Genomic DNA, 27301 nt, shown 5'->3' with positions numbered 1-27301 from the left:
GCGAGCTGCTTACAAGCGCATCGTTTCAAGTCAGAGATGTGGAAGAAACGGAAGAGTTGGCAATTGCCCTAGCCCTGACCCTTCCGGGAATTTCCAAGGTTGTCACCGACTCACAGCAGGCGTACAGGAACTTCCAGTCAGGCTGGGTGTCCCGGCGGGTACTTCGCATCCTGAGGGACAAAACACCTCCAGAGAGCCATGTTGAATTAGTATGGGTTCCAGCCCACTCCTTGGTGGAGGGCAATGAGTTTGCCCACCGACAGGCCCGCGCGTTAACGTTCCGGGCAGCTTATTTCTAAAATGCAGGGAGCCCAGCGCATAGCAACCATACCGACACAGGATTGGCTGGTTTCAGAGGAGCGACGCCGAAACGTCACACATAGCAACGCCGGCAGGTACCGTACTCTCGGCGTCAGGGACGTTGGAGCGGCCGCGGCTGCCCGATTCCGGAACTAAGCGAAAGTGACTATTCGGGGAGCGAACCTGCCGCTGCGATATTTCTACTACTTCGCGGAAGCGGTGGAGCGCCGAGCGACGGCATCCTTTGAGCTTGAGCGCGCGATTTAGACCGCAGCACGTGAGCGTTCGAGTATCGAGGAGCGATATCGCCGCTAGTTACGTCTGGGGAAGTCATCGGAGCAGAGCCGTAGAGCCACCGTCGGAGTAGCGCCCAGTGCTGCAACGAAGGGTGAGTGCGCGAGACTCACACTGCCATTTTGGCTTGCTGCTGAACTGTTATAATCACAGTGTGCTGATGAATTGTTTTTGTGTGAAATTTCTCTCGTCCTTGCGCGCACGGAAGGGGGCAGCGTAGTGTGGATGTCTGTAATGTAGATCAGATATTGCACGGCGTAAAACACTGGTTTCTTTGCGCGTGGTTACGAAGATGATCTCGAGTCAGCGCGAACGGACTATTAAGCTGAAATGCGATCTCAGCTTGTTCTGCTGTTTTCTGTACACGCACTCGTGAACTGGAGCTGTGCAGTGCCGGTGTCTTAATTAAAAAAAAAAAAAAAAACGTGCATCGAGTTTTACAAGCCGGCTAATTTTTGGCACTAAGAAAGCCGGCTAATTTTAGGCACTAAGAAAACTCATTAAGAGGATCCTCTAATTTTGTTAGCTATGATGCCTTTCAGCACAGCTTCCGACGTTGCAAGTCAGGCATCCTGCCAAGGAGACTTAAATTTTTCAATACATGAAACCACTTCATCTCATTTAATGCACCCTCCCGGCCCCTTTCTTAATTGAATTTGAGCCGCTGTGGTTCAATTGAAGCTTCAAGCTTGGCCTAAATAATGGCAAACCTGCAGGGAAGTTCTTGTTTTGATATTTGTTACACTTTTGAACGATCCAAGCAGTGCAATGTTTCTGCTCGACAAACATGCACTGTATAGGCGTGAATCTACATGTAACTTGTATTTTGGCGAGGTGATGCTTGCATTTTTCATGATGGATGCATTTTTTTGAACTCCTCTCCTTCAGGTGGTGCCCTACGGATGATGAGCACCTAGTGCACGTGGTTCCTCGGGGCCCAGCTGGCACGAGGTGTGTGCGACTGGTTCTTGCGCTCCTTTTATGGAGCGTCCCTGTTTTGGCAGTACTTGTCAATGCCATCAAGCAACACAAAATATAGTGCCTTTGCAGACATAAGAGCATTGGATAAAAGTGCAACCTCTCGCTGTGCTTGTGAATCACAAACATGGCAGCTATGCCGACGTCAGGGCAAGCTATCTGTGGTTCCTTGTGTTGTCCTATCTATACACATTTGAGCAGACATTTTAAACAAAGTTCTACCTGCCGGTATCACTGATAGTTGGGCGCTTTGTAATAAATATCTGTGCCTCAAAGCTGTTATGCTTGCATTCTTTTGCAGGCTTGCCACCATTTGCTGGCATAATGTCTACAGCGGAGCCACCAGAGTGCATCAGAGATGACGCATCTTCATCCAGTGAGCTCGAAGTTTTGCGCGCCAACCTGCAAGATGAAGGCTCAGCTTGCCACTGGGTGGAGGAGTATGGCCTCCGGACAAACACATCATGGATTGTGGAGTCTGTGCAGTCAACAGCAAGGTGTCAAAAGTGAGAATTGTAATAACTAGCGGGATCACAATTCTGCTTCTTTGAAAGACCATAGTGCACATGCAGATGGGTGCCCCACATTTCTTGAGGAGTGTTGTGGTAATCGTCCAACTTGAAAACACCGCAGCTCTACATTTTGTGTTCCACCCCATTCCTCTCGAAAACACCATGACAAACAAAGTATATGTGCGGGTGATTGGGTCAGAATAACAGTGTTGTCACGTTAGTGCACACTTCAAAACCAAGCTACACGTTGTTACATTGCGGTAGGACAAGTTCCCCAAACCAAGGTTAAAGGTGAAAAGATGTATTCACCTGTCAGCCATCAAAGAACTGAAGCAAAGCTACGTGCCACACACAGCTTTGTGTATGTGGCGGAGGAGGGTTGCACATACATTCGCAGGAGGAGGCTAGCTCAGTGCTATGCCTCACTGCCCTAGTGGCATCTTCTCATGACATGAGAGCCCCTTAAGAAAGAGAACTGCCAAACTTGTAAGAGCACCATAACCTGCAAGTTTGTTAGTTCCTTTAATTTGATATTGTTAGTCTTACAGCAAATATTTACACGAAGCAAATTTTCACACAAGCTTCTGCATTTGATGCTCATGGACAAGATCCAAGGAAAGGACGGAGGGTAGCTGTAGTCATACACCCAAACCTCCATATTAGCTCCTGTGGCTCGCTATGTCATCGTACCGTGACAGATGCCAAGGAGCTAGCTGTCGCTTTAGAAGCAGCAGAACACTTCTGGACGGGCCATTCACACCAATTTCCCATTTGCAAAAAAACTTGTAGACACTTTCTGACCAGACAAGTAAGCCACCGCACACTTTGTGTACAGCCTCCCAAATTTTTAACAATATAGCGGGAGCGACGATTGATCGGCATGTTAGCGCCTTATCAGCAGCGAAATAGGCAAGAGTACGCACATGCGCATAGGGCTACTGGCTGTACGAGTACCGTCTGCTATGCTGTCTCCTTGAGAGTGGTACACTCCCTGCCACTGCATGTGAATAACTGTTCATGAGAAACCGTGGTTATTGGATGCACATGGGCATATCAAATGTGCGTGTGATTTTTTTTTTTTCCGGGTCATTTGCCCCCTCCTAGCGTGAGGAATGTCATGGAAAAGATAAATAAAAGTAGAACAGGACCAGTGTTATGGCTGGAATAGCCATAGGCTGCTTCGCAATATAATGTGATGAATAAGAAATCTGATAACAATAAAACACGGTGCTTAGCTACTTTTTGCGGTACCGAAACGACCTTGCAAGATAAGAAAAATCAGGGGGTGTGTTGTCTTGAGGAGAACAGCATAGCAGATGACACTCCCACAACAGATAGTTTTAGGCGCATGCGCGTACTCTCGCCTGTTTGGCCAGGGAACACCGTGATAAGGTGCTGACATGCCGATCAGTTGTCGCTCCTGCTATATTATTAAAAATTTGTGAGGCTGTACTCTTCCAGACTAAAGGCGGTGTACCCCAACAACCTCAGCATCCACCTAAGATACAACACAGGAGCCTGTGGGGCCCAGCACACTCGGGAATATACTGCAAACCAAGCACCTGATGATTAGGACCTTGAAGAACCCATGCCACTCCCCAGGGCAGCATATTACCGTGGTATCAGGAAAAGATACCCTGTGCCACACGAATCCCTCACGAGGGCAGAATCCACCAACTGGAGACAGCCGCAGACAAGTACGTTCTCAAACTTAAAGGAGCCATGAAGAGAAAATACAATTTCGTTTAATTTGAAAGAACTAGGATTCAGTATCTCACTCAGCTCCATTACAGCCCTGAAAGATGTTTTTTAACCAAAAAAAAAGCAAGAAGTATTTAAAAACTTTCAAATTTGGCGCCACATTGACGTGTTATGAGCAAGAATCATGTCATGCGGGCCAACAATAAAACACAATTTTCAGTGCGTTAACTGCACTTTAGCATTCAAGTGATGCGGTCAAATGGAACTAGAGGCCCCATTACAGACGTCCAGTCATGTGCCATCACGACGGCTCAGTTAGGCGGCCGCCAATCGCACAAACAAGGTTCCGTGACGTCATAGAAAATTGGCTTGGGAAATTGGCTAGGGGGCCGCGACTGCTTCACACGTTTTCTTTCATATCTCCGTTATTCGTTCAAAGATTGCGATGATATTGGTATCATTGTTATTGGAACTAAGCAGTCTTTCTAATAAACCCAGCTTGTATTTTGTCTTCATGGCTCCTTTAAACACGCTGAGTACAATTTACCCTACACTATATGCCCACTGGGCCATCAGGAAAAATCCACACCGCATGGGAATGCCAAAGCACAATGGCTGTCCCCAAAATCGGAAACGCTAATGCGGAGCAATGGGTGGCACTGCTGGCCAGCAACTGCTGTGATGACCAGATCGGTCTGACCCAGCGGGCACATAAAGCAGTAGAGGCCGTTGGAGCCCTGAACCAGTTGTAAATGCCCGTGCTGACCCCATCGTGAGCTGCAGCACGTGGCACAGGAACCCAAGTGGGGTGCCACCCAACGACTAACAAAATATAAATAAACATTTTCCTAGTCCAGTCTGTTCAAATCAACTTTTTAACTGCAAAGCTGTAGTTACTGGCCTTAATTCCCATGTTGCAAAAAACTCCCAGAGTGCATACCCACTGAGAGAGATTGGCTGAAAGAGAGGGCCAAAAAAAAAAAAAATCTCCAGTGTTCATTCTATTTGTGGCAACACTTGCTCGAAATGACAGACACGTCATAGCGTACACCCCTCGTTCATTTGTCCTCGTGTTGTTGTGCACACAAGCTCAGTAAAAAGAGCCCTTGCACGTAGCAGTGTTTAAAAGACATGCGGCTTGGGAGAGACCACTGTGGCCACCGCATTTTGTAGAAGCCATTATGGATCATGAGAGACATTGCTACAAGTGTGCCCAGTCCTTCCCGAGACGACTTACAGATCCAACCGCTGACTCGAGTCGATGACAAAGAGCTGATGAAAGTCTACGATGCTGAGAATGACTTTTCATCCACCACTCGCCGCAAAGACAACAAAAACCTGTTCAATGCACATGGCGACAATTGCTAGCACCACGCCTATGCAAATAAGCAACAATACTGAAACTTAACCATGTGCCCGGCAATGCTCACCTAAAACAGCCTCGCCCTCCCAGTCTTGTGCATGAGTGCAAGCTTCCCTGGATTTATTTTTTTGTTTGTTTCCAGTCGTTTACTGAACTATAAAAACCAATCTGTGCCCTCTTACCCAACATTGTCGGCTGAAAGTGGTAGACCAGGGACACAAGACAAAATTTCTTAAGGCATTTAAAGGGGCCATGACGACAAAATTCAACTTTATTGAGTTTGAAAAAGGGACCTTTAGTAACACAGCTCTATTCCAGCCATAAAAGACGCTTTTTAACATAAAAAAGGCGAGAAATATTGGAAAACTTTCAAATTTTGCACTAAAGTGACATAATATGAGTCATGTTGCCTGCACATTAGCATTCACATGGTACAACCAAACAGAACAACACGACCCACTACAAGCGGCCAGTCACATTTCTTGCCAGTGGCTGTGGTCGCTACCCACCGATCGCACAAACAAGATTCCACAATGTCGTAGAGACATGTCAGAAAGTTGCTCGGAAGTCGCCACTTCCTCGTCTTTTTTAACAGCGGAGCTGCTTAAGCTCGAGTTACCTCTGTGCCTGGTGGGGTTCGAAACTTGCCGCAGCAAAATGGAGAGAAGGAAAGTGCTACAGCCAGATGTGTGAGGGAAAGTGGCCAGGAGGCAAGGAGCCCGCGAGCAGGGGTTGGGAGTGCATGCCTCAATGCTTTTCGTCTTCTGAATCAAACCTGGGTCCCTCGTGCAATGAAATTGGAGCAGTGGGAGATACTGCTGTCTAGCTCCCTACCTTGTGATCAACTTCTGATGGCTGTGACGGCACACAGTTACCTGAAATAAGGAACCACCCCCCCTCAAACCTAGCTCAATAAAGAAGTCTTGTCTTTCTCTCTCTATCCGATTGCGCGCTATCATCACGTTCGTTTCGGGCGCTTAGCATTTTCTTTGGGTTCAAGCACGGGCGTTGCCTGGCATTTCACAATAATTAGTGCAGCAAAGTGGAGAGGAGGAAAATACTAAGCCAACAAGTGTGAGGGGAAGTGACGTGGAAGAAAGGAGCTGGCAAGCAGGTGCGGGGAATGCGTGTCACGGCACAGATGTTCGGGTGGGGGAGGCGTGCATCAGGATTGGCTGTGCCTAGTGACGACATAAGATCCGACATGCAGGTGCTCTCCAAGCTGAGGGATGCGGCATGCACTCAACGGCATCAGTGACCGTTACGATAAGCATACCTGTGAAAAGCCAAGTTAGAGCTAGTGAAGACTGCCAGCTCCACTGTTTCCTCAGCGTTTACATCTCAACTGCAAAGGTGGCACTAGCATTACTTTCAGACAAAGCAGTAGTTTTAATGAACAGAACTTGCTTTTTGTCTTCATGGCCCATGTATAATACCTTTTGTAAACTACCAGGAAAGCCCTTGTTAACAGCACATATTTCATAATAAACATTCACTGCACAAAAAGATGACAAGGAAGAAAGTAATCGACATGATACACCCACTTCGCCCAAACCTATACCTTATTAATACATTTTATGTCTGACACTGCAAGCAAAAAAAAGATTTTAAATGGGGTTACACCAGACACAACGTGATGAGCATTTTTTTTTATTCTGCAAAAGGCGAACTTTATTAAATTGTCAGTAAGCCAAGAGATTTTGTAAAAATTGTTCGATATTTTAAAGGAGTAGACACTATTTTACGAGTCCGTCTTAACCCATAAAACTATATTTAATTAGTTAAGACATGTTGCCACTGATGATCTACAGCTTCATTCATGGTATCAGTTTCTGCTTTGGCCGCTAAAAGCCCAGGAGCAGGATGCTGGGTGCTGTCGGGCACACCTAACTTCTTTGCGTCTTTGTCACTATTTTGATGCCTTGTCGTGTGCTTCAAAGGAATGAAGGGGCCACCTTTTGAGACCAGCTATACCTGTTTCCCCTTTATTTCAATTAAAAACTAGTCTCTGAATTGAGGCACTCTGAAACTGCCCAAAGGTGGGGGTGGTAAGGCTGAAGGGACCAAAAGATGCCACAAGCCCCCCTGAAATGTTGACTGTGTGGCTATTTTTGCAGTGAATGTGCTTGTTGGTTTCCTTCTTGACTAATATACATGCTGCTGAGAGGGAAAGGGGCAGACCGCTTTGAGTCTGACAAGCTGGAAATTTTTTGCAAAATGCCTCTCTAAGCTAGTTTTATGTCACAGAACAGCTGGCCCAAGCTGTTTTCTGGCTGCTCAAAGCTGAGGCAATGATACTGCTTTAAATTGTTCCAAGCAACTTCTATGCCCATCACCGCAGGAAGGCATCTTGACATCTTCATAAAGTGCACCGCATTAATTTTTAGAAGTCATACTGCAGTGTCAGTACTGTACTGCTTTAATTTGTAGTGGTGCATCATCATCTGCTTGCAGCGCCACTATCCTCATCATGAACAGGACTGTGCTCCAGGGCCGGTCGCATGTCTACGCCGCTATCTAAGTTCCGGCCGGGCCTTACGCACCTGAATAAATGTAGGAGAGCCACACAGCGTAACCGAGTCCATGGCTCCCTTTCCTACAACACCGTTTCAAGCACAGGGGCACGCAGCTCAGAAATGACCCAGACACTCAAGGAACACACGCTACCAAAAGCTTTTCACTGGTGCAGTGGAGGCATGATTTGCCCCACATGCCTCCTCAGTTACACATGCTGCTGTAATCTTTTCTTCATTTTTTTTCTTTTCAGGATGGTGCTCCATAAAACATGGCGGTGCAAGCAGAACGCACGAAAGAAGCCATCTGGCAGCAGCGGTGCCTCTTGCCCGGCTAAGATAGATATAAAAATAAAAAAAACGAACAGACACACAAAAAAGAATGATCCCTTCTTGCGAAGGCCGAGCCCCCTGCCTGCAGTGATTAGGCTGTGGCACCAAGAGGGCCACAGCCATAGCACCACATCTGCCGATGCCCTGCGGCGTCTGGGTCCCGCCACCACCACCAAGGAGGCATTCGTGGGCTACTTCGAAGACGCCATGTCCCCTGCGGAAGCCATCCGGCTCCACGAGAGCAAGCTCCTTGTGCAAGAGGGAGGCTTCACCCTGCTGGCCAATGCTGCTCTCAACCCCCTGCCAGCCGCAGTCTACTACTGGCACAGACTCTGGCGGCAGGAGAATTTTGGCAAGCAGGTGGACCCCCTGGACAAGCTGGCAGAGAAGATGCCAACATACGAAGAGCAAGGTGAGCATGCTGTGTTAACTTGTGCCACAGCTACGGAATGTGGCACTGGAGGAAAAAAAAAAGAAGTTTTGTTCAACTCTGCTCAGCATAGCACATGTAGTTCCTGCTCGTGTTAACGGCAGCCATAGGCAGGCTGTGAGAACGCAGCCAAGGAGATTAGAGAACTTCGTTGCAAATGCAACATGGTATGTTACCACTATATTGTTTGTCAATGTGTTGAATTATAACCTGTTCGCTAATGTGCGCATAATTTGAACCGCCATTGCATTACTGCCTCCAGCATAACAAATGACTGAGGGGGAGAGATACAAACATGCACTTTCTTTCTATGAAATAGCTGTACATACTAAGAAATAGCTCTACATACTAATCACATCGACAAAAATGATGCGGGAGAGTACTAACTGTCCCTATGCAACCCTGTCTGCTCCATAGCATTGGCAAAGGGTACACCAGGTCCCTCTAGGCCGATTCCAATTGCTGCATGGTCTAGCATGGTTTCTCAAAGTGGGTTCCGCAGGCTCCTCCTCAGGGTTCTGTGAGCCACCGATAAATTTTTCCTTGTTCCACGCTCGCCAAGTAACTTATATGGCGAACCCGAGGTGCAGTTGATCTAAGCAACCTCCATTACTCATGCCCAATTGTCAGTAAGCGCATCTCGGTGCATAACACAAATGTGCGAGCTGCGCAATAAATACCGCCAGCAGCTTGTAGGCAGCCAGACTCCGAAAGCGGGCCGCGTGGTTAAACTATTGCACTTGAATCTTGGCCTTATATTACCCCGATGCGGATTTCTCCTGTTTGGAGATAGGTGCAGCAAGCTTATGTGGTCGTGTAAAGTCAACATTCAAGAGCAATAAATTGGCGAGGGGGGGGGGGGGGTGTTCCTTGGCACTTAGTGGAGCTTTGCAGGGTTCCCTGGGACCAACATGCCTGAGAACCCCTAGTCTACTGTATCTGTAGCAGGACTCCTTGGCAAGGGATTCATGCTTTTGGTGACTCCTATAACTGAATAAATCTTATTATTTAAAACTGCACGGTGTTATTACCTGCTCGTCATCTACTCTTATCTTTATGCAGGGATTGATGTCCGGCTGAACCGCACCAAGGATGGCGCCTCCTGGGCAGTCCTTGTTGCCACGCCAATTATGAGGCGGGCCCAGCAACTCCACGCAGCACGCGAACTGATTTTTGTTGACTCGACGTCATCCTGTGATGCGACACATGCCACAGTCACAGTTCTGCTGGCTGCAACGAGTGCTGGGGCAGTCCCCATAGCTGTCTTGCTCCACAACGCCCAGACAGCCGAGGCCTACGCCACAGCATTCGCACTCCTCAAGGAGGCCTACCCACTGTGCTTCGGCGGACTCAGCGTAAGTGACATGCACGTGTGGTGCTTTCACTGACAATGTCTTGTCATTTTCTTTTTGAAAGGCTTGTCAAATCTATGTCACAAGTCAATAAGCATGTGTTGCTGAACCTAATGGAAAGATTATAAAAACAATGCACAGGGAAAAGGACCAGTACAATCATGAGGGCATGGTGCAAAATTCTTTTCTTATTGTTTGAGCTTTCAACCAAAGCAGACATTTACTGCCAAGTTTGGTCAAAGGGCAACATTATTGGTCAGCCATTTTCTTCAAGTGCAAAAGACGATAAATTGAAATTGTTATTAAGGGAAAGAACCACCTGGAGGGACAGAAGTACATGTAATTTAAGTATGTGTCTTGACTTTGATATCTTGACACTGGAGGGTGCATAATTCTACCTTGACCAGGTGGCACGTGCTGGTAGGTCCAATTTTCTGCACAATATAGCAGTGACTCGCAAAGAAAAGCCAGTGCCAACATCTGTAATAAATGGGCGTCTGCCCTTATGTCTCCACTCGGGCACGACATGCAGCTTGACAGGCAAACACTAAGAAAACATGGACATGTAGGAGCACCACCTCACAACGGCTAGACAAACCCTGCGAATTGTTTCTTATAGTTTCCACGAAGTGGCGCTGCCAATCGGGTGACTGCCCAAGCCGGGAGCACATGCAAAATCTAGGAACAGGAGAGAGCAACAGGGATGTGGCTCTTTCGCCATTTTCGGCTTACACACGACAGGGAATGTTGGCCTGAGAGCATTCATATTTTTGCCGTCAAGAGCAGTGCCATGGTTACCAATGGTGCCACTTTCTGTAGCAGAGGTGGTGCTGAAATCGAGTGCATATTCTGACATGCCTGCATGCATGAAGCAGCGATGACTGCTTGATGCGCCCCAATTTGCAAAGATGTTCCTCACAGTAGTCTAGAAAGAGACTTGTTTTTTATTGCGCCGTTTTGCCACAGGGCATGAAAGTAACGGAAGGTTAAAAAAAATTGGAAAGAAACTGGAGGCAAGTGGTTTTATGCACCACAGAATGCTGTATAGGCCAGTCACAGCAAGATAGTCCTACAGCAGCTTGTAAAGCTGACCATGCGTCCACTAATGAATATCGGGTGGACGGCCTGGGCGATTTCCTAGGGCTACCAAGTGCTGGGTTCGGGCTGATTGGAGTCCTGGGCATGTCCCCAGGGGGTGGTCCAATGTCGATTCCGCAGCAGAAGTAGGGCGGTAGGGGCAAGTTGAATTAGTCACCACAAGGCTAGAAGTCCACGTTGCATGAACACCCAAGCAAATTCTCCAGAGCGTGACCACCTCACGGTGGGTTCAACCGCCAGGAAAGTCAGCCCCATGCAGAGGAAGACGGCCACGCGTGGAGTGCCGAAGAGAGGCTGTTTTAAAGGGACAGACAACCAATTTTTGTAGAGTATATATTCTCTATCCCAAATGAAAGTGCATCACTTAAAGCACCTTAACGATAAACGGTTTTGCCGATAACGCCCTAGAACTTTTCAAATCGGAATTTTTTAGATCTACGAACCGTATGTGTCCTCCCAAAAATAATGCTGGCAACCATGACACACAGTAGCGTGGCAACATACTTTTGTCTGTATGCCAGATGAAAAGCGATATTTAAAAATTCGTCCCCAGTTAAAGAAAAGTGTGAATCGCAGGCTTCCTTATTCCTTTATGTGCTTTTTTTAATTCACCAGTCTATTTTGCACGAAGGTGCCATCTGCTGGGATGGACAATAGGTAGAATCTGGCTTCACGTTGTGGGGGTCAGAAGTTCGCTTCTCGCCAGGCTTGTCTTTTCTTTTTTTCTTCCGTTGGATTATTTGAAAACTGAAATTGAATACTTTGGCAGAAGAAAGTCCCTGACTCAGGCAGAATCATCAAAGCTTCTTCACTGGGTCTGTTTACTGAACGCTGCCATTGATTCTGAGCATGGATGCTCAGTTATCCACACTGAGAGGAACCCAGCGGCAGCGGGTAGCGTGTCTCAAAAATTTACAAAATAGTGTTTAAAAATACATATACAATTTTAACTATTACAAATACTTGTGTGAAAAGGTTTTCAATAAGTGAATAAACGTTTCAGCAGTTACAGTAGCAGCTAGGTTTTCAGGTCACGTGACGGGGACACATATTGTAGTGTCAAGTTTCGAGAACCGCCACCCTTCCGATTTCAGGAAGTTTGCTGCCAAATTAAAATTATTTCCGCCAATTTGTTTAGAAATTTCTTGTGGTTACCGGGCTATATCAAATGCTGACTTTTATATGAGCTAGAGAGCATATGCACGACAAAAATCGGTTGTCCGCCCTTTAAGTAGAAGAGCATCCTGCAGTGACAGCTGCAGAAGCGGGAGCGGGTCCGTAGCTTACGGATTATGAGCAGCCAAGTTGGCCTCCAAGTGGGCAGGTGTGCTGCAACATGTCCAGAGGATGCAAACAGGGCACGGGAACGATTTCAGCATCCGGTGCACGTCGAATGTAATGCTCAATGTGCTGTGTACACGCCGCATCTCTCGAGTAGCCTGTTTTGAGTCTGTGTAGATGATCAGGCAAGACGGTGGGGCAACACAAAGACAAGGGCCTAGGGCTGAGCTCTCCTAAAACAAATGGAAGAGGTGCCTCCGTAACATAAGTGCATGTCTGGTTTACAGATGGCATAGCACGGCAAACTAGGCTCGTGTGGATGATACCATTGCCTTCACATGGGCCTAGAGGCCATGGTGTGTCAATAGGGAGGGGTGGGTAGGTCTGATGCACTGGGCAAATACTGGGCAAAAGGCCGGTTGTGAGGGAGTACAGTAGAACCCCGCTGTTACATTCCTCACTGTTGCATTTTCCTGGCTGTTACGTTGTGTGCCATCGGTCCCGGCATAGCTCCCATAGGATATAACATATTGCGAACCCCGCTGTAACGTCGCAACTGTGGGCCTGTTACCGTATAATGCGTCGCAACCTGACACTCCAAAGCGGCTTGGGCACCGCCATTTTGGCTTTTGATGAGTCTTGGCCAGGATTTGTTACTAAACAACCTACAAGAAGCTGCAAGCGAGTTGGAGAGGCCGTCACTAGATGGCCATCTGTCGAAAGTGCTATTATGATCATCACTGAGCTTACAACAGAAGTTTTACTTCGGAACGCCGGAAGTGCGTGATGTTAACGCCGCCGCACTGTTGTAATGGTGCCGTGCAGCGTTTTTAGATTGGGTCAGTTGGCAAAGAGCATGGCCTTCCAGTACCGCGGCACGGGCCGATGCTGCTGCCGGTGCGGTACCGTTGAGATCGGTCTCGATGCATCGTCTGCTGCTCCTTCCTTGCCACTCTCGGCACTTTCTACACCACCCATACCGTCACTTGTGCCAGTCCTTCTACACCGCCTTTCTGCAAACTGCACTTTCTACACCACCCATACAGGCGGTCGGAACGGCTAGCACGTGGTACGGGGATTTCACGACGCTCGATTTTGTTGTCGACCTTCATGAGTAAGGTGACGACGAGCGAGTAGTACAGTGATTTTGCGACGACTATCATGACTTGACGCCCGTCTTAATTGCTCTTGGCAACACTGAATGTGCACATGAAAAATGCAAAAAAACACCCCTACATTTGGCGGAACGGGCAGAAATGAAGTGGGCAACAATGGAGTTCCAGATAGGGGGTCATTTAAAGGAGTACTGGCACGAAATTTCAAAGCTGAGATAACTATGTAGAATGCTTCCTTTTTATCAGGAGATATCTCCCAGCAAGTTTCAACAGCAACCGTTCAGTGAAGCGTATTTAAAATCCATTTTAATCTTCGCCCGCACGAGAAAGCCCAGAGCGGACCGACATGACATCATCTGCTACTTGCCCCAAACTGCCGACGTTGGGGCTCCCGTGACGAAGCCGACGCACTGGCTGTGGTTGGCGCACGCTGCTCGGGCGTGTGTACACGTCATGATTTTGGGACTGACGTCATGCTGCCCGGGCCTGTGGGGACGGTGAAGACCTCGGCCGGTCTGAGTGCGCGCACACTACCAGAGCGGCAGTGATACGGCAAGAATGGTGACGTTACGCGATACCTCCTGTCATGGCGGCCGCTCGGCGTTCGTTTTGTCGAAACCGAAACTGACACGAATAAACGATGCCGTAAATGAATGTTTACACTGCGCTCGACCGTCTAATCTGTCATTCTATGATTAGTGGGCTGGTAGGCATGCATAGCAGCGAAAAAAACAACACAACAAAATTTCGTCTCAGTACTCCTTTAATGACGCCAGTAAGACGCCGACCCATTTTCGTGGCTTTCCTCACTCTTTCGTTTTCCCAGCTGTTACGTTTTCTTTTCCCGGTCCGGTGGAAAACGTAGTAATGGGGTTCCACTGTATTATGGTCAGGCTGAGGGCTCTGTGGACAACCTAAGGTCACCAACTGCTGTTGTTTCAATACGCATGAACATTATGAACTAGGGCCTAACACTGAAAAGAGAGCTTTTGGCATTCTTTGAGGTGGAAAGCATCACGCAAAAATTGTGAGGAAGAAGTGGAAAGAAAGGAGTTTGCTTGATCGCTAGCTTTAACAAAAAGGGTGAATGAGGTGAAAATGCCCTTAATATCATTTGGAAGGTGACAGCTGCAGCAAAAAAAGTGCCTAAACTAATTGGTGCGCCAACGAGCACCGACAACGAATGCTAGCACAGTATGGTATGATAAAACAACGTACAACTACGCTGACGAAAGCTATTTGGCATCAGCTGAAAGGCCCTTGGCAAATGGTTCAGCCACCACCTAATACCGGACAGGCATCCCAATGTGCCGTCGGCACAACAGTCAAGCTTCTATAGGTTCAAAGGCAACAAAAAGCTCCTGCAACTGAATGAGGACACCTGCACTATTCAGACCTTCCCAAGTAGACATTATACCGGGTCATGCTGCCAATATCCAGTATTTTACAATTCCAACTCATTGACTGCACCAACTGTTGTTGCCCACAAGGTGTCCCAATGGACGGACTAAACACTTTGCTGCACAGAGTGCAGCAAGGCTTAATGAAGGCACATGGCTAAGGCACAAGGCTGCTGCGTAACCGGGATTGCACTTGCATTGAACCAAACATTAAATACAAGGCACAGTGTTCACACTGGCTTACCTGGCTGTTGTAATAACCCCACAGGCATCATAGGCTGTAGGGGAACAATGTATGCGCATTCAGAAGGCAGTGTTGAAGATCACAAAGCAAAGACAGAGATTTTCATCCTTAAGTCACAAAGTGTGGGATCCACTATCCTAGCAGAAGGCTTCCCTCTTTAGTTGGCTGTACATGCTAGAGCAATCAAAGCAGCATTAGTGTGAAGAAACAAACACATGGCAGCATGGAAGCAACCGTTATCGAACGAAGGCAGCAGTTCCTTAGTCTCTTGAGCACTATCCGTGCTTTGCTCCTGTGTAAATGATGTCGCCATGAGTACTTAATCTTTTTTGAACTCACAAGCTAGAAATAACAGCGCTTTATCTTCTAAATACCAAACCCAGTCCACCAGCATTATTTCTTATCAAGAACACCCAACATAAGCTCAGCGTCCTCCTTTGGGCAGTATTTACACGTCTCAAACACGTCTATGGGCAGATATTGCGTGGCACCCTACCTTTGACTTCACTAAAAGAAAGCCTGGAAGCTTGGGTTATTCATGAATGCACTAATAACTCTACAAATAACCCACGCATGAATGCTTGGGTTATTCGTAGTAACAATGTGTCTCATTAGCGGCATGTTTGTCTGCTAGGTGATGAGGAAATTGCTTTTGAACTACTTGTTCTGAACAACACAATTACCCTTTTCGACCACTTGTTCTGAATAACGTTTTTGCATTTGTCGTAATAAAGTCTAGCGATGGAGCACTTGAGGGCTGCTAAACTGATGCCAGGCACGACCATAACTGAGATGATAACGTCACCTTAGGGAAAGAAATCAAGCACTACGCAATCACACCTCGCCACTGCTCTGCGTGCACTACAGCGATACTGCGGCAGGGTTATTACAAGCGTGCCACAGTATACCGTGGAGATAATCTTGACAAAATATAGTTCACAAGTTCATAATTAGTCCTTACCGACCGTCTGTCGCCGGCGTTCGCCGTGATATAATTGCCTGTGTGACCGTCCGTAAGGGCGCCGCCATCTTGGAACGCTTGACCTGGCTTGGCTGAAGCTCGTCTAGCGCACTGCGTTCCCACAACACGTTCACAGAAAATTTCTTTACATGTCTTTGCACGTGACGCCGGTTGTTTCCCCTAAAATAAACTTACGTGGTTATTTTTGAATTAATGAAAAAAACTGCCGTCGCAGGAGTTCTATTCGCAATGGCGGCGCCATCTATCCAGTGCTAGACCAAACAGTGCTGGTTACGTGTTTTGTTTTCGTGTGGATAGGTGGCGCCGCTTCCAGATGCGCGCACAGATTTATAGGCTGTCCCTATCCGCACGCCTCGCGCGGATTATTTTTAAAACTGTCCGCACGCCTCGCGCGGATAACTTTTAAAACTGTCCGCACGCCTCGCGCGGATAATTTTTAAAACCCGCACGCCTCGCGCGGATAACTTTTAAAATTGTCCGCACGCCTCGAGCCCGAATGCAGCCAATGCAGCGCCGTGTGCCGAGTTTCTTTTTCCCGGTGTTATTATGCACGCCCAAGTTTCTTCCGCACTCAACTTGGATGCTATCCCCGCGTGTTACGTTGTCGTGGCTGGTTACTGTAGTGTTCGCTAGTACGATGATTTCCTTACTTAAACAAAGTGCAGCGTCGATCTGCTAACGCTCGGCTTCGCGTTGTGTGCTGTCCTGAGCCAGCCAGCTCACGGGTGAAGCCGGCCCTCGTCGGAGAAACAACGACCACGACGACACCGACCCATCTCCTGAAGAATCGAGGACGAAGTTTGCCATCGCTAGTTCTGCACTTCCTATCCTACAAGCCACGTTGCAACAATGTGCCAGAGATCACCACACGAACAAATGCCGTGCTGTGATATGGCGAATACTGTGAGGTGAAGATGATTGTGTGCATCGGGGCGTAGAGCTCGACGTACTACCACATTCGGCTTGTGATTGCGGTGACGGCGTAGCACATGGTAAATGCGCGAATGAGGTGGGGCCGAGTGCAGGGTGCGTTCTCTGCGCTATCGCCCTTCATGTCGGCGCATTCGGCGGCTGAGTTCGATGCTTTCATGGGCAGCGATTGCTGCAGGCAGCCGTTGCAAGCAATGCGCGGTTGCACTAGTCAGCTACGGTCGCCTTGGCGTTTGTTTATCGCCCGCACTATACCCGAGGTTCTTTCTTTAAACGTAGCTGCTACCTGCGTAACATTGAAGGGGGAAAAAAACGTGATTATCGCACGGAACTGATAACCTGAGCATGCGTGTGTGGTATATTCTGTGCAGACCTTGAGTTCTTAGTATTGTTCTGCTTGCTTGCTTGCTACTGCGCGTATTAGTTTTCAGGCTAGAGGAACAGGCACAGTGCCAAAGCGATACTGAATCAAGTGTTCATGCATTGGTTTTGAAAACAACACGAGGTACGTAGAATAACGCTCACAGCACAAAATAGAAACAACTAGTGGAAAAAAAAAAACTAGCGCTGTTTGCTGTCCTTTAATGTGCCCGTTTTTTTTTTATTGTGAGCATTATGGTTTACCCACTAGCTGGCCCCCTCATGTCCTAGCTGTGCTAGATGTGATGAGGCGTTAAAGACCCTTCGAAAACACTGCGTATGAAAAATCAGTCGACTTCTTGCCTATAAAAATTTAGTTCGAAATTACAAGCGCTCCATTTTAAAGCACTCGCTTTTGTGGAAACTGCTGTCGTGAGAAGCGAGTCTGATGCATTTAAATAACAGACATCATTGCCACATTCTTGCTAGGTAGCGGCACATTGTATGCACTGCTATTATGAGCGCGTTAAAGCATTATAAATGCAGTATTCATGCCGAGAGAGCGAGAGAGAGAGAGAAATCTGTACTATATCGGCAGCCATAGTCCAGGTTGCCTGGCCGTCTCCTAATCTTCATTAGAAGACGGCCAGTCTGCAAATCTCACAGAGTTCCTCACTAACCCGAATGCCATGACCACCAGAAGTTCTTGCATCGACTTCACAACCACACCATGATCCGCGCTCAGCCAGTCTTCCCAGGAAGCGTGTGGCGGCAGGTATAGTGGATGGCACCCCCAGAAGAGGGGTAGTACCGGTGGGGTGTGAAGGGCAGTTGGTTGTCGGTCAAGTGGGGCAGGAGGATTACATTTATATAGTGGACACGAGGCTGGGCAAGAAGGGAAGGGGTTTGTGCATTTCAGACCATAGATGCAGCTTCACGAGACAGGGTGAGGTGGGGGACCCGGAAAGACTGCCTATTTTAGCACATGTGCAATATGTGGGCTTGGATATACAAAGCTTCTCAGCAAAACTGTACACAACTCAGGATCTGCTATCATGCCAAAGGGGGCACTGGCAAGCATTTCATCACACGAGTTCTTGGTGTGTTACGTCTTTCCTTTGTCATTGTTCCAGCCATGCTGTTTTTTCCTGTTGTGCAGAACCAACACACTGCCACTGTTGTGTATTTTATCACATGATGCGACATGCATTGACCCCTAGCCAAAAATTCTGTGTGCGTGCATCATGTGTCGGTCCACATTTTTCTGTTCAGTATACTCTATATGGTAATAGAGGAGCTAGAGCCAAAAGCAAACACTTCAAAAGCTGATAATTCCAACCTGTGCCACATTCACTCTTGAGAAGGGGAATTATATCACAGTCATCACAGTGTGTGCCTTTGAAAGTTCTTTCCAGAGAGGATGTATTCGTTACTCTTTTGTATTATGAGTGCATGAGACGGCACACATATTAAAAGAGTAGTTACTCATAATGTTCAGTTCTTCCTACGAGACTGAACTGGGCCAATCTTGTTAGACCATAGGCAGTGCAAGTGCTTCAAGATATGTACTCGCTCGTGTTGTGGTGTTTATCAATTTCCTTTTCTTGGGTTGGTGTTCTGCCTTTTTTTTGCACCGTTTTGCCTTTTGAATTCGTGCGAAGCTTGAAATTGTTTTATGAAACAGTAAAGTTCCAACTTCTAAAAGATTACATACACAAGAAGCTATTTGCATAGTTGCTCAAATTGGAAATTTCATGTCAGTAGTCCTTTAAATCACCTTTATTCTTCACAGGGGCAAGGAATATGAGAACAGGGCTGCTTTCGACATAGGTGCCTTAGTAACACCACTCTTCAATCAGCACAAAGGAAAAAGTAAACACAAAATTTCGTTTCAGGTTGCTATAAAAGGACCATTACCTTGTTCATAATTTTGTAATTAAAAGGGAAATAGGTGACATCAGTGCCAAAGAAAGGTGCCCGGAAATTGTTTTCATTCATGTCAAGGGCAGGTAGAATGCAGTAGCTTCTGGTGGTATTATGCAAGGGGAGGGGTAGTAATGTGGAGTCATATGCGTGATTGTTAAACACATTATTGTTGCATTTTATTGAGTGCCGGAAATATCACAGTTGAAACACCTTACATGATACAATTTTAATGTCGAGGCAGTGCTGTTGCCTAGCTCACCGTGCTTGTGATGTCAGCTTGTGAAATAAATGAGAGCAGCCTTAGTAAAACTTTACTGAAAGAAATGCTGAAGATAAACTAATCTGAAATCCACTTTCACTCGCTAGTAACTTTTTTCCGAAAGAAATTGAGCACAATAAACCTTTTGCCCAAACAGCATAATATTGTTTTCATTTTTGTTCTGGATCATGCTCCTCACCTTTTCACCCACAGACGATAGCTCCGGGTGGTTGATGTTAGCCTCAACTGTAGCTTATGGTCTAGTTTTTAGGTGAAACTGTGCAGACATTAGAGGGTGTTTTTTGGATGGAATCGGTGCAACAGAAACAAAGAGAGGGGAAGAAACATAAGGACGGTCGCTGGTCTAACAAGTCATGTTACACATGTTGGATTTATCACGTAGCCATAGCTTTAGTCATGAAAAACATTATGGCTTCTGAGTGCACGACAAACTTTCCCACTGCACTACAACTAACCTGAAGTTGATATTTGAAAGTGTTTGGTATTTTTCAGCAGGCTATTCGACCGAAAATGATACCCTGGAGCCAATGTGCAGCGAGTTCATACATAGTTTCACTAAGCCTGCCTGCGCAGAAGGAGCTAACATGAGGCGAAATGTGAAAAACATGCAAGATTTTTCAAGTGACAAAGATTTAGTGTCATCTATATGCATTAAGTTGACTTAATTCCTGAACCATATACTGGGTCTTTACAGTGACATTTCACCCTTTGTCCACGGGTAGTCACAAGATTCTCCACACCACAGGAATACATGCGAGCAAGAAATGCCAGATTCCCTCTCGGGGAGTTCGTAGAGAGTCCACGACTGATAATTGAAAACCTCTACCGTTGTTGCATAACGACTTCTGTTGAGCACTTTTTGGCTTGCAAGTTTTTTCTACTCCCCCTACGCATTTTTTTTCTTCCTTTACAGGTTTCCTTTTAGAGTAAAAAAGGGAGACCTAAATGGGATTGAGAAGAAAGTGAGCGAAAGGCTGGGAAAGGCAGTAAAGGAGAGGACAGTGAAGAGTAATCATAGCGGGAATGGTGCAGTGCTATCAGCAGTCTCTCACACAGGTCAACATCCAATAGACTACCTTCACTGCACACACTGCCAAGAATGGCCTTGGTCCCACAGTGGATGATCAGCACCCTCCTCAGCAATAGGTCGGCCGGTCAAGACTGCATTTGTGTGAGAGGAGCTTCCTCCTCCTGGAAACAGCGCAAGGCAGGGAGTACGACATTAGAGGGCAGAGATTTTTGAGCTAAAGAAAACAACAGAACCTGACGGTGGTAACTTGGCAAGGATTCACATAAGGCGAAGGGAAAATGTGGTCGGCAAAGCGGTTACAAACATTCAGGCTGTGCTCTTGCAAATACCTGGATAGAGATCTTGAACAGCGACCATGGATACGCTGACAAACTCAAAGCATCACCAAGCTACTTCAGGTGCTTCACTGTGTTGATTGAACTAGCATACACGTTATCTTGGGTCGTACAATGCTTACAGCATTGACAGCACAACATACGTCTAAGAGTACGAGTACAGGTGACGACGTCTGGGTGGGTGAGGTTGCGGGGGTGATTCCCCCTCCTCTCAGTGGAATGGATACTTCTGTGTGCAACACAAAGTGGGCCTGAGAAATAGTAGCAATGACTGTACACCACCACGAGGGAAGGTGTTACGGTCAGAGAAGGCTCGCTGTGAAAATGAGGATAGAGCACCAAGGCCACTAGCAACTGGAGGAACTTCGCTCTTTTTTTTTGCTCTCATTTACAAAGTTTACGCCTTCACCGCAATCACAAGACGAATGTGGCAGTACATCGAGCACTACACCCCGATGCACACAATCATCTTCACCTCACAGTATTCGCCATATCACAGCACAGCATTTGTTCGTGTGGTGATCTCTGGCACATTGTTGCAACGTGGCTTGTAGGATAGGAAGTGCAGAACTAGCGATGGCAAACTTCGTCCTCGATTCTTCAGGAGATGGGTCGGTGTCGTCGTGGTCAACGTTACTAGATGTCGTGGTCGCCGTTTCTCCGACGAAGGCTTAGCACGCCGGCTTCACCCGTGAGCTGGCTGGCTCAGGACAGCACACAACGCGAAGCCGAGCGTTAGCAGACCGACGCTGCACTTGGTTTAAGTAAGGAAATCATCGTACTAGCGAACACTAAAGTAACCAGCCACGACAACGTAACACGCGGATAGCATCCAAGTTGAGTGCGGAAAAAACTGGGGAGTCCATAACATTTTTCTTCCTCCATGATAATAACAATAATAACACCCGGAAAAAGAAACTCGGCACACGGCACTGCATTGGCTGCATTCGGGCTCGAGGCGTGCGGACAATTTTAAAAGTTATCCGCGCGAGGCGTGCGGACAGTTTTAAAAGTTATCCGCGCGAGGCGTGCGGACAGTTTTAAAAATAATCCGCGCGAGGCGTGCGGATAGGGACAGCCGATTTATATGCTTAGCTTTTTTTTTTTTTTATTACTGTGTTGTCTTGCAGAAGATATCAGCTCAAACGTTGCCGTTTTGTCTGAAAAATGCTTTCATATTTGAACGAGCCGACAACCCCCGAGGTGGGGGGAAGGAGGTTGAACGTCGGTCTGATTTCTGGAAAAACAAAGAAACTAATGGAAAACTAACCTCCATTCTACAAATTCCTGTGATTTATCCTTTGGTCACAGGGCGTTGTGGGAAGCTATGGTGGGAAGGGTAGAGGTGAAGGGCAGGAGATTGGAAAGGGGAAGTGAAGAGTAGGATAGGGAGTGGAGATGAGGAAGGGAAGTGGGAGGAGCAGGATGAAGTGGGAATAGGAGGGAAGGGGGGGGGGGGCTTATTTGTTCGACAGGCAAGACTGAAATGCTTTTGAGCTTGCAATTTTGGGAAATACGTTCGTGTACTGCAGCCTGACTGGCACCTCATTAAAGGAGTACTGACACGAAATTTCTCGCTTTCAGTTTTTATGCTGTAAAGAATACCTATGGTCCCAGTAATTACGAAAATCGAACCGAAAGGCGTCAGCCACCAACATATAATTAATTATAGCACGTTTATTGCAACCACTTTCAAATTCGGTCGCCGCGCGGGAAAATGGCCGTTCGAAGGAGAGCCTGCAAGCGGACTGCCTGACGTCACGGTCTCCGTGACGTCGGACCGTGACGTAATGGTCTCCGTGACGTCAGGGACGTTCGCTGCATCGTCTGCTACGGATTGCACGCGGTTCACACTAAAGCGCTGGACACATGTACGACTAGTGCACGCGATTCGCATGCGACTGATCGTTACGATTGATCGTTAGGACCCGTTTTGGCGTCGATCGCTGGTCGGAGGAGGCTCACGACGTGCGTCTGGCAAGCCAGATGCAGTCGTGCCATCGTTGCAATCGTCGTGAGGCCACAGCCAATGAGAGCCCGCTGAGCCCCAACACCCCGCAACCGGCGTGCGTTGCTCTGGTCGGCTCGGGTGTTGGAAACTCTAGGCTTAGCATCCTGGCGGATATTTGATTGCCGCTATCTGTCTAACTGCGAATGACAATCCGTAACACAACTTTTCACCACACTATCATCCCTTTTCTCGCATAAGCTACTTCTTTTTAGCGATCAGATTGATTCAGAAGAGCAGCGACAAGCGCGGTTGCTACCGTGGTCTGCGCCGGTTCGAGCCGCTGAGTGTGCCGAGCTGGCAGGCGCGACCGGCGTGTGCGCGGACTGTTTCCGAAGGCAGAAAACACTTCGCGATTGCCTGCTTTATCAATTTCTTGCGAACAAACGCGCGGAATCTACAAATTCAGCTCAGCGATCGTCGTAGTTGAACATCTGCGTAGCCTGTTTCGATGCTTCCGCGCAGGTATTGCCATCTCTCGACCGGTCGGCGCACCGCCCGCCGCGCGCCGCGGGGGCCGGTCAGCGTATACGCTTGCATCGCGGCAGATATCTGATCGCCGCTTTTAAAATAAGCCCTGATAACAATCCCAAGCACAATTTTTCACCACACTAACACCTACTTTCTCGCATGTGGAACTTCATTTTAACGACCAGATTGATTCAGAAGAGCAGCGACAAGCGGTTGCTACCGTGGTCTGCGCCGGTTCGAGCCGCTGAGTGTCCGAGCTGGCAGGCGCGGCCGGCGTGTGCGCGAACTGTTTCCGAAGGCAGGAAACGCTTCACGATTGCCTGCTTTATCCATTTTTTGCGATTAAACGCGCGGAATCTACAAATTCAGCTCAGCGATAGTCGTGGTTGACCATGGAGCAAAAACGGTGGGCGGAGCGACGCCGACGGCGCGTCGCATGCACTCATCGGGTCATGTGTCTCAAATTCACGCTTACGACTAGTCGTGGTGACAGTCGTAACGATCAGTCGCATGCGAATCGCGTGTACAAATCGTACATGTGTCCAGCGTACACTCGATTCGCATGCGACTGATCGTTACGACTGTCACCACGACTAGTCGTACGCGTGAATTTGAGACACATGACCCGATGCGTGCATGCGATGCGTCGTCGGCGTCGCTCCGCCCACCGTTTTTGCTCCATGGTCAACTACGACTATCGCTGAGCTGAATTTGTAGATCCCGCGCGTTTAATCGCAAAAAATGGATAAAGCAGGCAATCGTGAAGCGTTTCCTGCCTTCGGAAACAGTTCGCGCACACGCCGGCCGCGCCTGCCAGCTCGGACACTCAGCGGCTCGATCCGGCGCAGACCACGGTAGCAAGACGGTAGCAACCGCTTGTCGCTGCTCTTCTGAATCAATCTGATCGTTAAAATGAAGTTCCACATGCGAGAAAGTAGGTGTTAGTGTGGTGAAAAATTGTGCTTGGGATTGTTATCAGGGCTTATTTTAAAAGCGGCGATCAGATATCTGCCGCGATGCAAGCGTATACGCTGACCGGCCCCCCGCGGCGCGCGGCGGGCGGTGCGCCGACCGGTCGAGAGATGGCAATACCTGCGCGGAAACGTGAAGTGCGCACTTCGCAAGCCTTGCTCACAGCGGTACCGCAGCCAAGCCAAACCTCCTATCGAAGCGAGACCGCCCACAACAACAGCGCAGGCTATCGCTTCCGGTTCCGGAAACAACTGTATGACGTCATGCTGAATCGGCCGCAAAATCGCGGATAGCCTGACGTCACACCCTAAGCGATTTCGCTAGTGCTGCCGATTTGTAATAGTTCGCGGCCAGGGCAATTAAAATCGATTTTTGATGCGTTTCCAGCCTCGGATCGCTCCAAAAATTTCTGTGGGTAATCTGTACAAACTACTGAAGCCAATTATATCGTTATTTAGGCCTCTAAATTTGGTGTCAGTACTCCTTTAATCTGTACTAAAACGTAAATGTTTGTAACTCTCCATGAGTTCTGTAAATGAATGGTGGTTTTCGAAAAGCTAATGGGAGCAGCACACTCTCCTGCTGTTTGGCACACAACTGCCTTTTGGACAAATTACCATAAAAATTTTAAGGAACATAACAAAAACCTATTTAGAGCAAATGAAATTGACCTATGAAGAGAGCTTGAATTGCATTTTCATAAGCACATCATCATCACCATCATCACCAGCCTATCTACGCGTCCACTGCAGGGATAAAGGCCTCTCCCATTATTCTCCAATTACCTCGGTCCTGTGCCAACTGTGACCAATTTATCCCCGCAAACTTCTTGATCTCATCTGCCCATCTAACTTTCTGCCGCCCCCTGCAGCGCTTGCCTTCTCATAAGCACAGGCACACCTTAAATGATACGCGCACCACAAATGTTACGCTTGATTTTAAAATTTTACGCTTCGACAGCTGCACACGTAATCATGTGCATACAGTACATCACTTCATTTATATTATCATTGCTATTTTTGTTGCCCCATTTATAGGCCCCTGGAGCATTCATGACAGACAATTCTGCTGCTGAAAAAGCAGCTCTGAGGACCACCTGGCCCGAAGGAAGGCAGCTTCTGTGCCATTTTCATGTGGCACAGGCAGAATGGCGGTGGTTGACGGCTGCTCGAAACAATGTTGAGAAAGACCAAAGGAGAGCTTTGATGACGAAATTTCAGCAGGTTCGTGTTTCCCATGTATTTTCGTGGCAGTACCAATGCATGAGTGGCAATGACATGGCCATGTTACGGTCTTCCAGGTAACTAGGCACATTTATACAAATGATGAAAGCAGTGTACATTTTCATTGTACTACGGACTGGCTGTTAACATGCTGCTAAAATTTAGTCCGGGCAAGAACACTGATTTCATTACACTTTATGCATTTAAAATGACAAATTTTAAGTTTTTAAATTTACTTTGTAGATGTTAATGTTTGCATGTTTTTATGTATAAATGTTTATATTTGAAAGGACCTGAAAAAAGCTATAATGAGTATGCAGACGTTACACAAGAAAGAAGTCTGGCAGGAAATGAACATGGAACCATTGCCGTTGAACCTAGCCAAATTCATGAGAGTAGTATCAGCGTAATGGTTTAGATACAGGTCTTTGGCTTGCCTCAAAGGTTGAGTGCGAAACTTAGTTTTATGATTAGTAATCTTTTGCCCACTTGAGCCTACATGAACCCTCAATGTCCTAATGACACTACAGGCAATGGTTTTTAACATTTCGATTCAGAAAGCATAGCATTTTTATCAAATTACCTCACAATGCAGGCGTAGATTTTATGGCGTCCACACATGCAGGAAAAAATGCAATGTGGAAAAAACCAGTTTATAAGGACAAAGCTTTTTGCGAAATCAAACATATATCACCACTTGCACCAAACCACAAATTCCTGCCTGGAAAGTTAGGGTTAAAGAGGTCAGAACAAACGCAAATATGTATCACCAAAGCAAGTGCATATTGCCACTTGTGTCAAAGCTATGTGTATCTGTGAATGTATGATGTAGTGCATGATTTAATGTGCGCTTGATAAGGCAAACAAGCACGTGGGGTTGGAAAACAAACGCCCTGATGTGCATGCTATTAGCAGGCCTGCCGTTCAAAATATGACTTACAGTAGAAGCTTAGACATCCCGTCGCTTAGATTTGTGTATTATGAATAGATTAGTTATCAATAAGCACCATCTTCAAAATCAGTATGGTCAAGATAAAGGTGTGTGTGTGTGTGTGCAGTCAATGCTCAAGGAACGTGAAATCCCTAGAAAATTTTCACCTAAATTCCGTTACGTCTGTGTGATGTGCTAGAATGCTTTGTGTTCTAATTTTTTATGCATTGACTTCTCTCAGATCATGTATGCCACCAGCGTGGAGGGCCTCAACAAAGCCATCGAGGGCCTTCGGGGCAGCAGCCACGAGGGCTACAAGGCGCGTGTCGAGGCCTTCTTGCAGCAGCAGCAGGGGGAGTGGTTGTTGCTGTGCCGTGCAGACCTAACTACACGAGGCCACAACACCAACAACTTTGCAGAAGCCTCCATCAGGATTCTGAAAGACATCGTGTTGTCGCGGACGAAGGCGTTCAATGCTGTGGCACTTGTGGAGTCGGTTGGCCAAGTGATGGAGGAGTACTTCAAGAGCCGCATCCTGAAGCACGCCAACAACCGGGTCTCCACGCACCACCTGCTCTACCACAGCCTGCTGAAGAGGATGCCTGAAGAGGCTGCAGCGGACATTCGAGTGCTCGGAGACGGCTGCTTCTCCGTACCCAGCTCCAGTGGCAACGGCGAGTGGTACGAGGTGTGCGGCCACACAGGCCTGTGCACGTGCCCAGCTGGCAACTCAGGGGCATTCTGCAAGCACCAGGCCCTGGTGCACAAGCACCATGGAGGGCTTTTCCCGAATTGCCCTGCACTGACGGCCGAGGACAGACATGAGCTGGGGTGGCTTGCACTTGGCAGTGAGTGCCCGAGCATTGACTATTTCATGGCATCGGGTGACGAAGTGACACCAAGCCAACGTGCTTCCTTGGCGAGGTGTCAGAATGGTGA

The 27301-nt window shown here is 47.5% G+C and overlaps 1 protein-coding gene across 1 annotated transcript; it reads left to right on the top strand.

Annotated features, from left to right (window-relative positions):
• The first annotated feature begins 1487 nt into the window (after positions 1 to 1487).
• LOC144139854 (uncharacterized) lies at positions 1488 to 27301 on the top strand. The gene is made up of 7 exons (XM_077672100.1): positions 1488 to 1545; positions 1874 to 2078; positions 7916 to 8406; positions 9487 to 9779; positions 25246 to 25431; positions 26604 to 27246; positions 27294 to 27301. Exons 2-7 carry the CDS (start codon positions 1897 to 1899, stop codon positions 27299 to 27301), a joined length of 1803 nt encoding a protein of 600 aa, XP_077528226.1. The 5' UTR covers positions 1488 to 1545; positions 1874 to 1896.

Source organism: Haemaphysalis longicornis, unplaced genomic scaffold, assembly GCF_048455015.1.
Source record: "Haemaphysalis longicornis isolate Haplotype H1 unplaced genomic scaffold, Haemaphysalis longicornis Haplotype H1 scaffold_5, whole genome shotgun sequence".
NCBI lineage: Eukaryota > Metazoa > Arthropoda > Arachnida > Ixodida > Ixodidae > Haemaphysalis > Haemaphysalis longicornis.
This window is presented reverse-complemented; position numbering and strand designations above follow the sequence as displayed.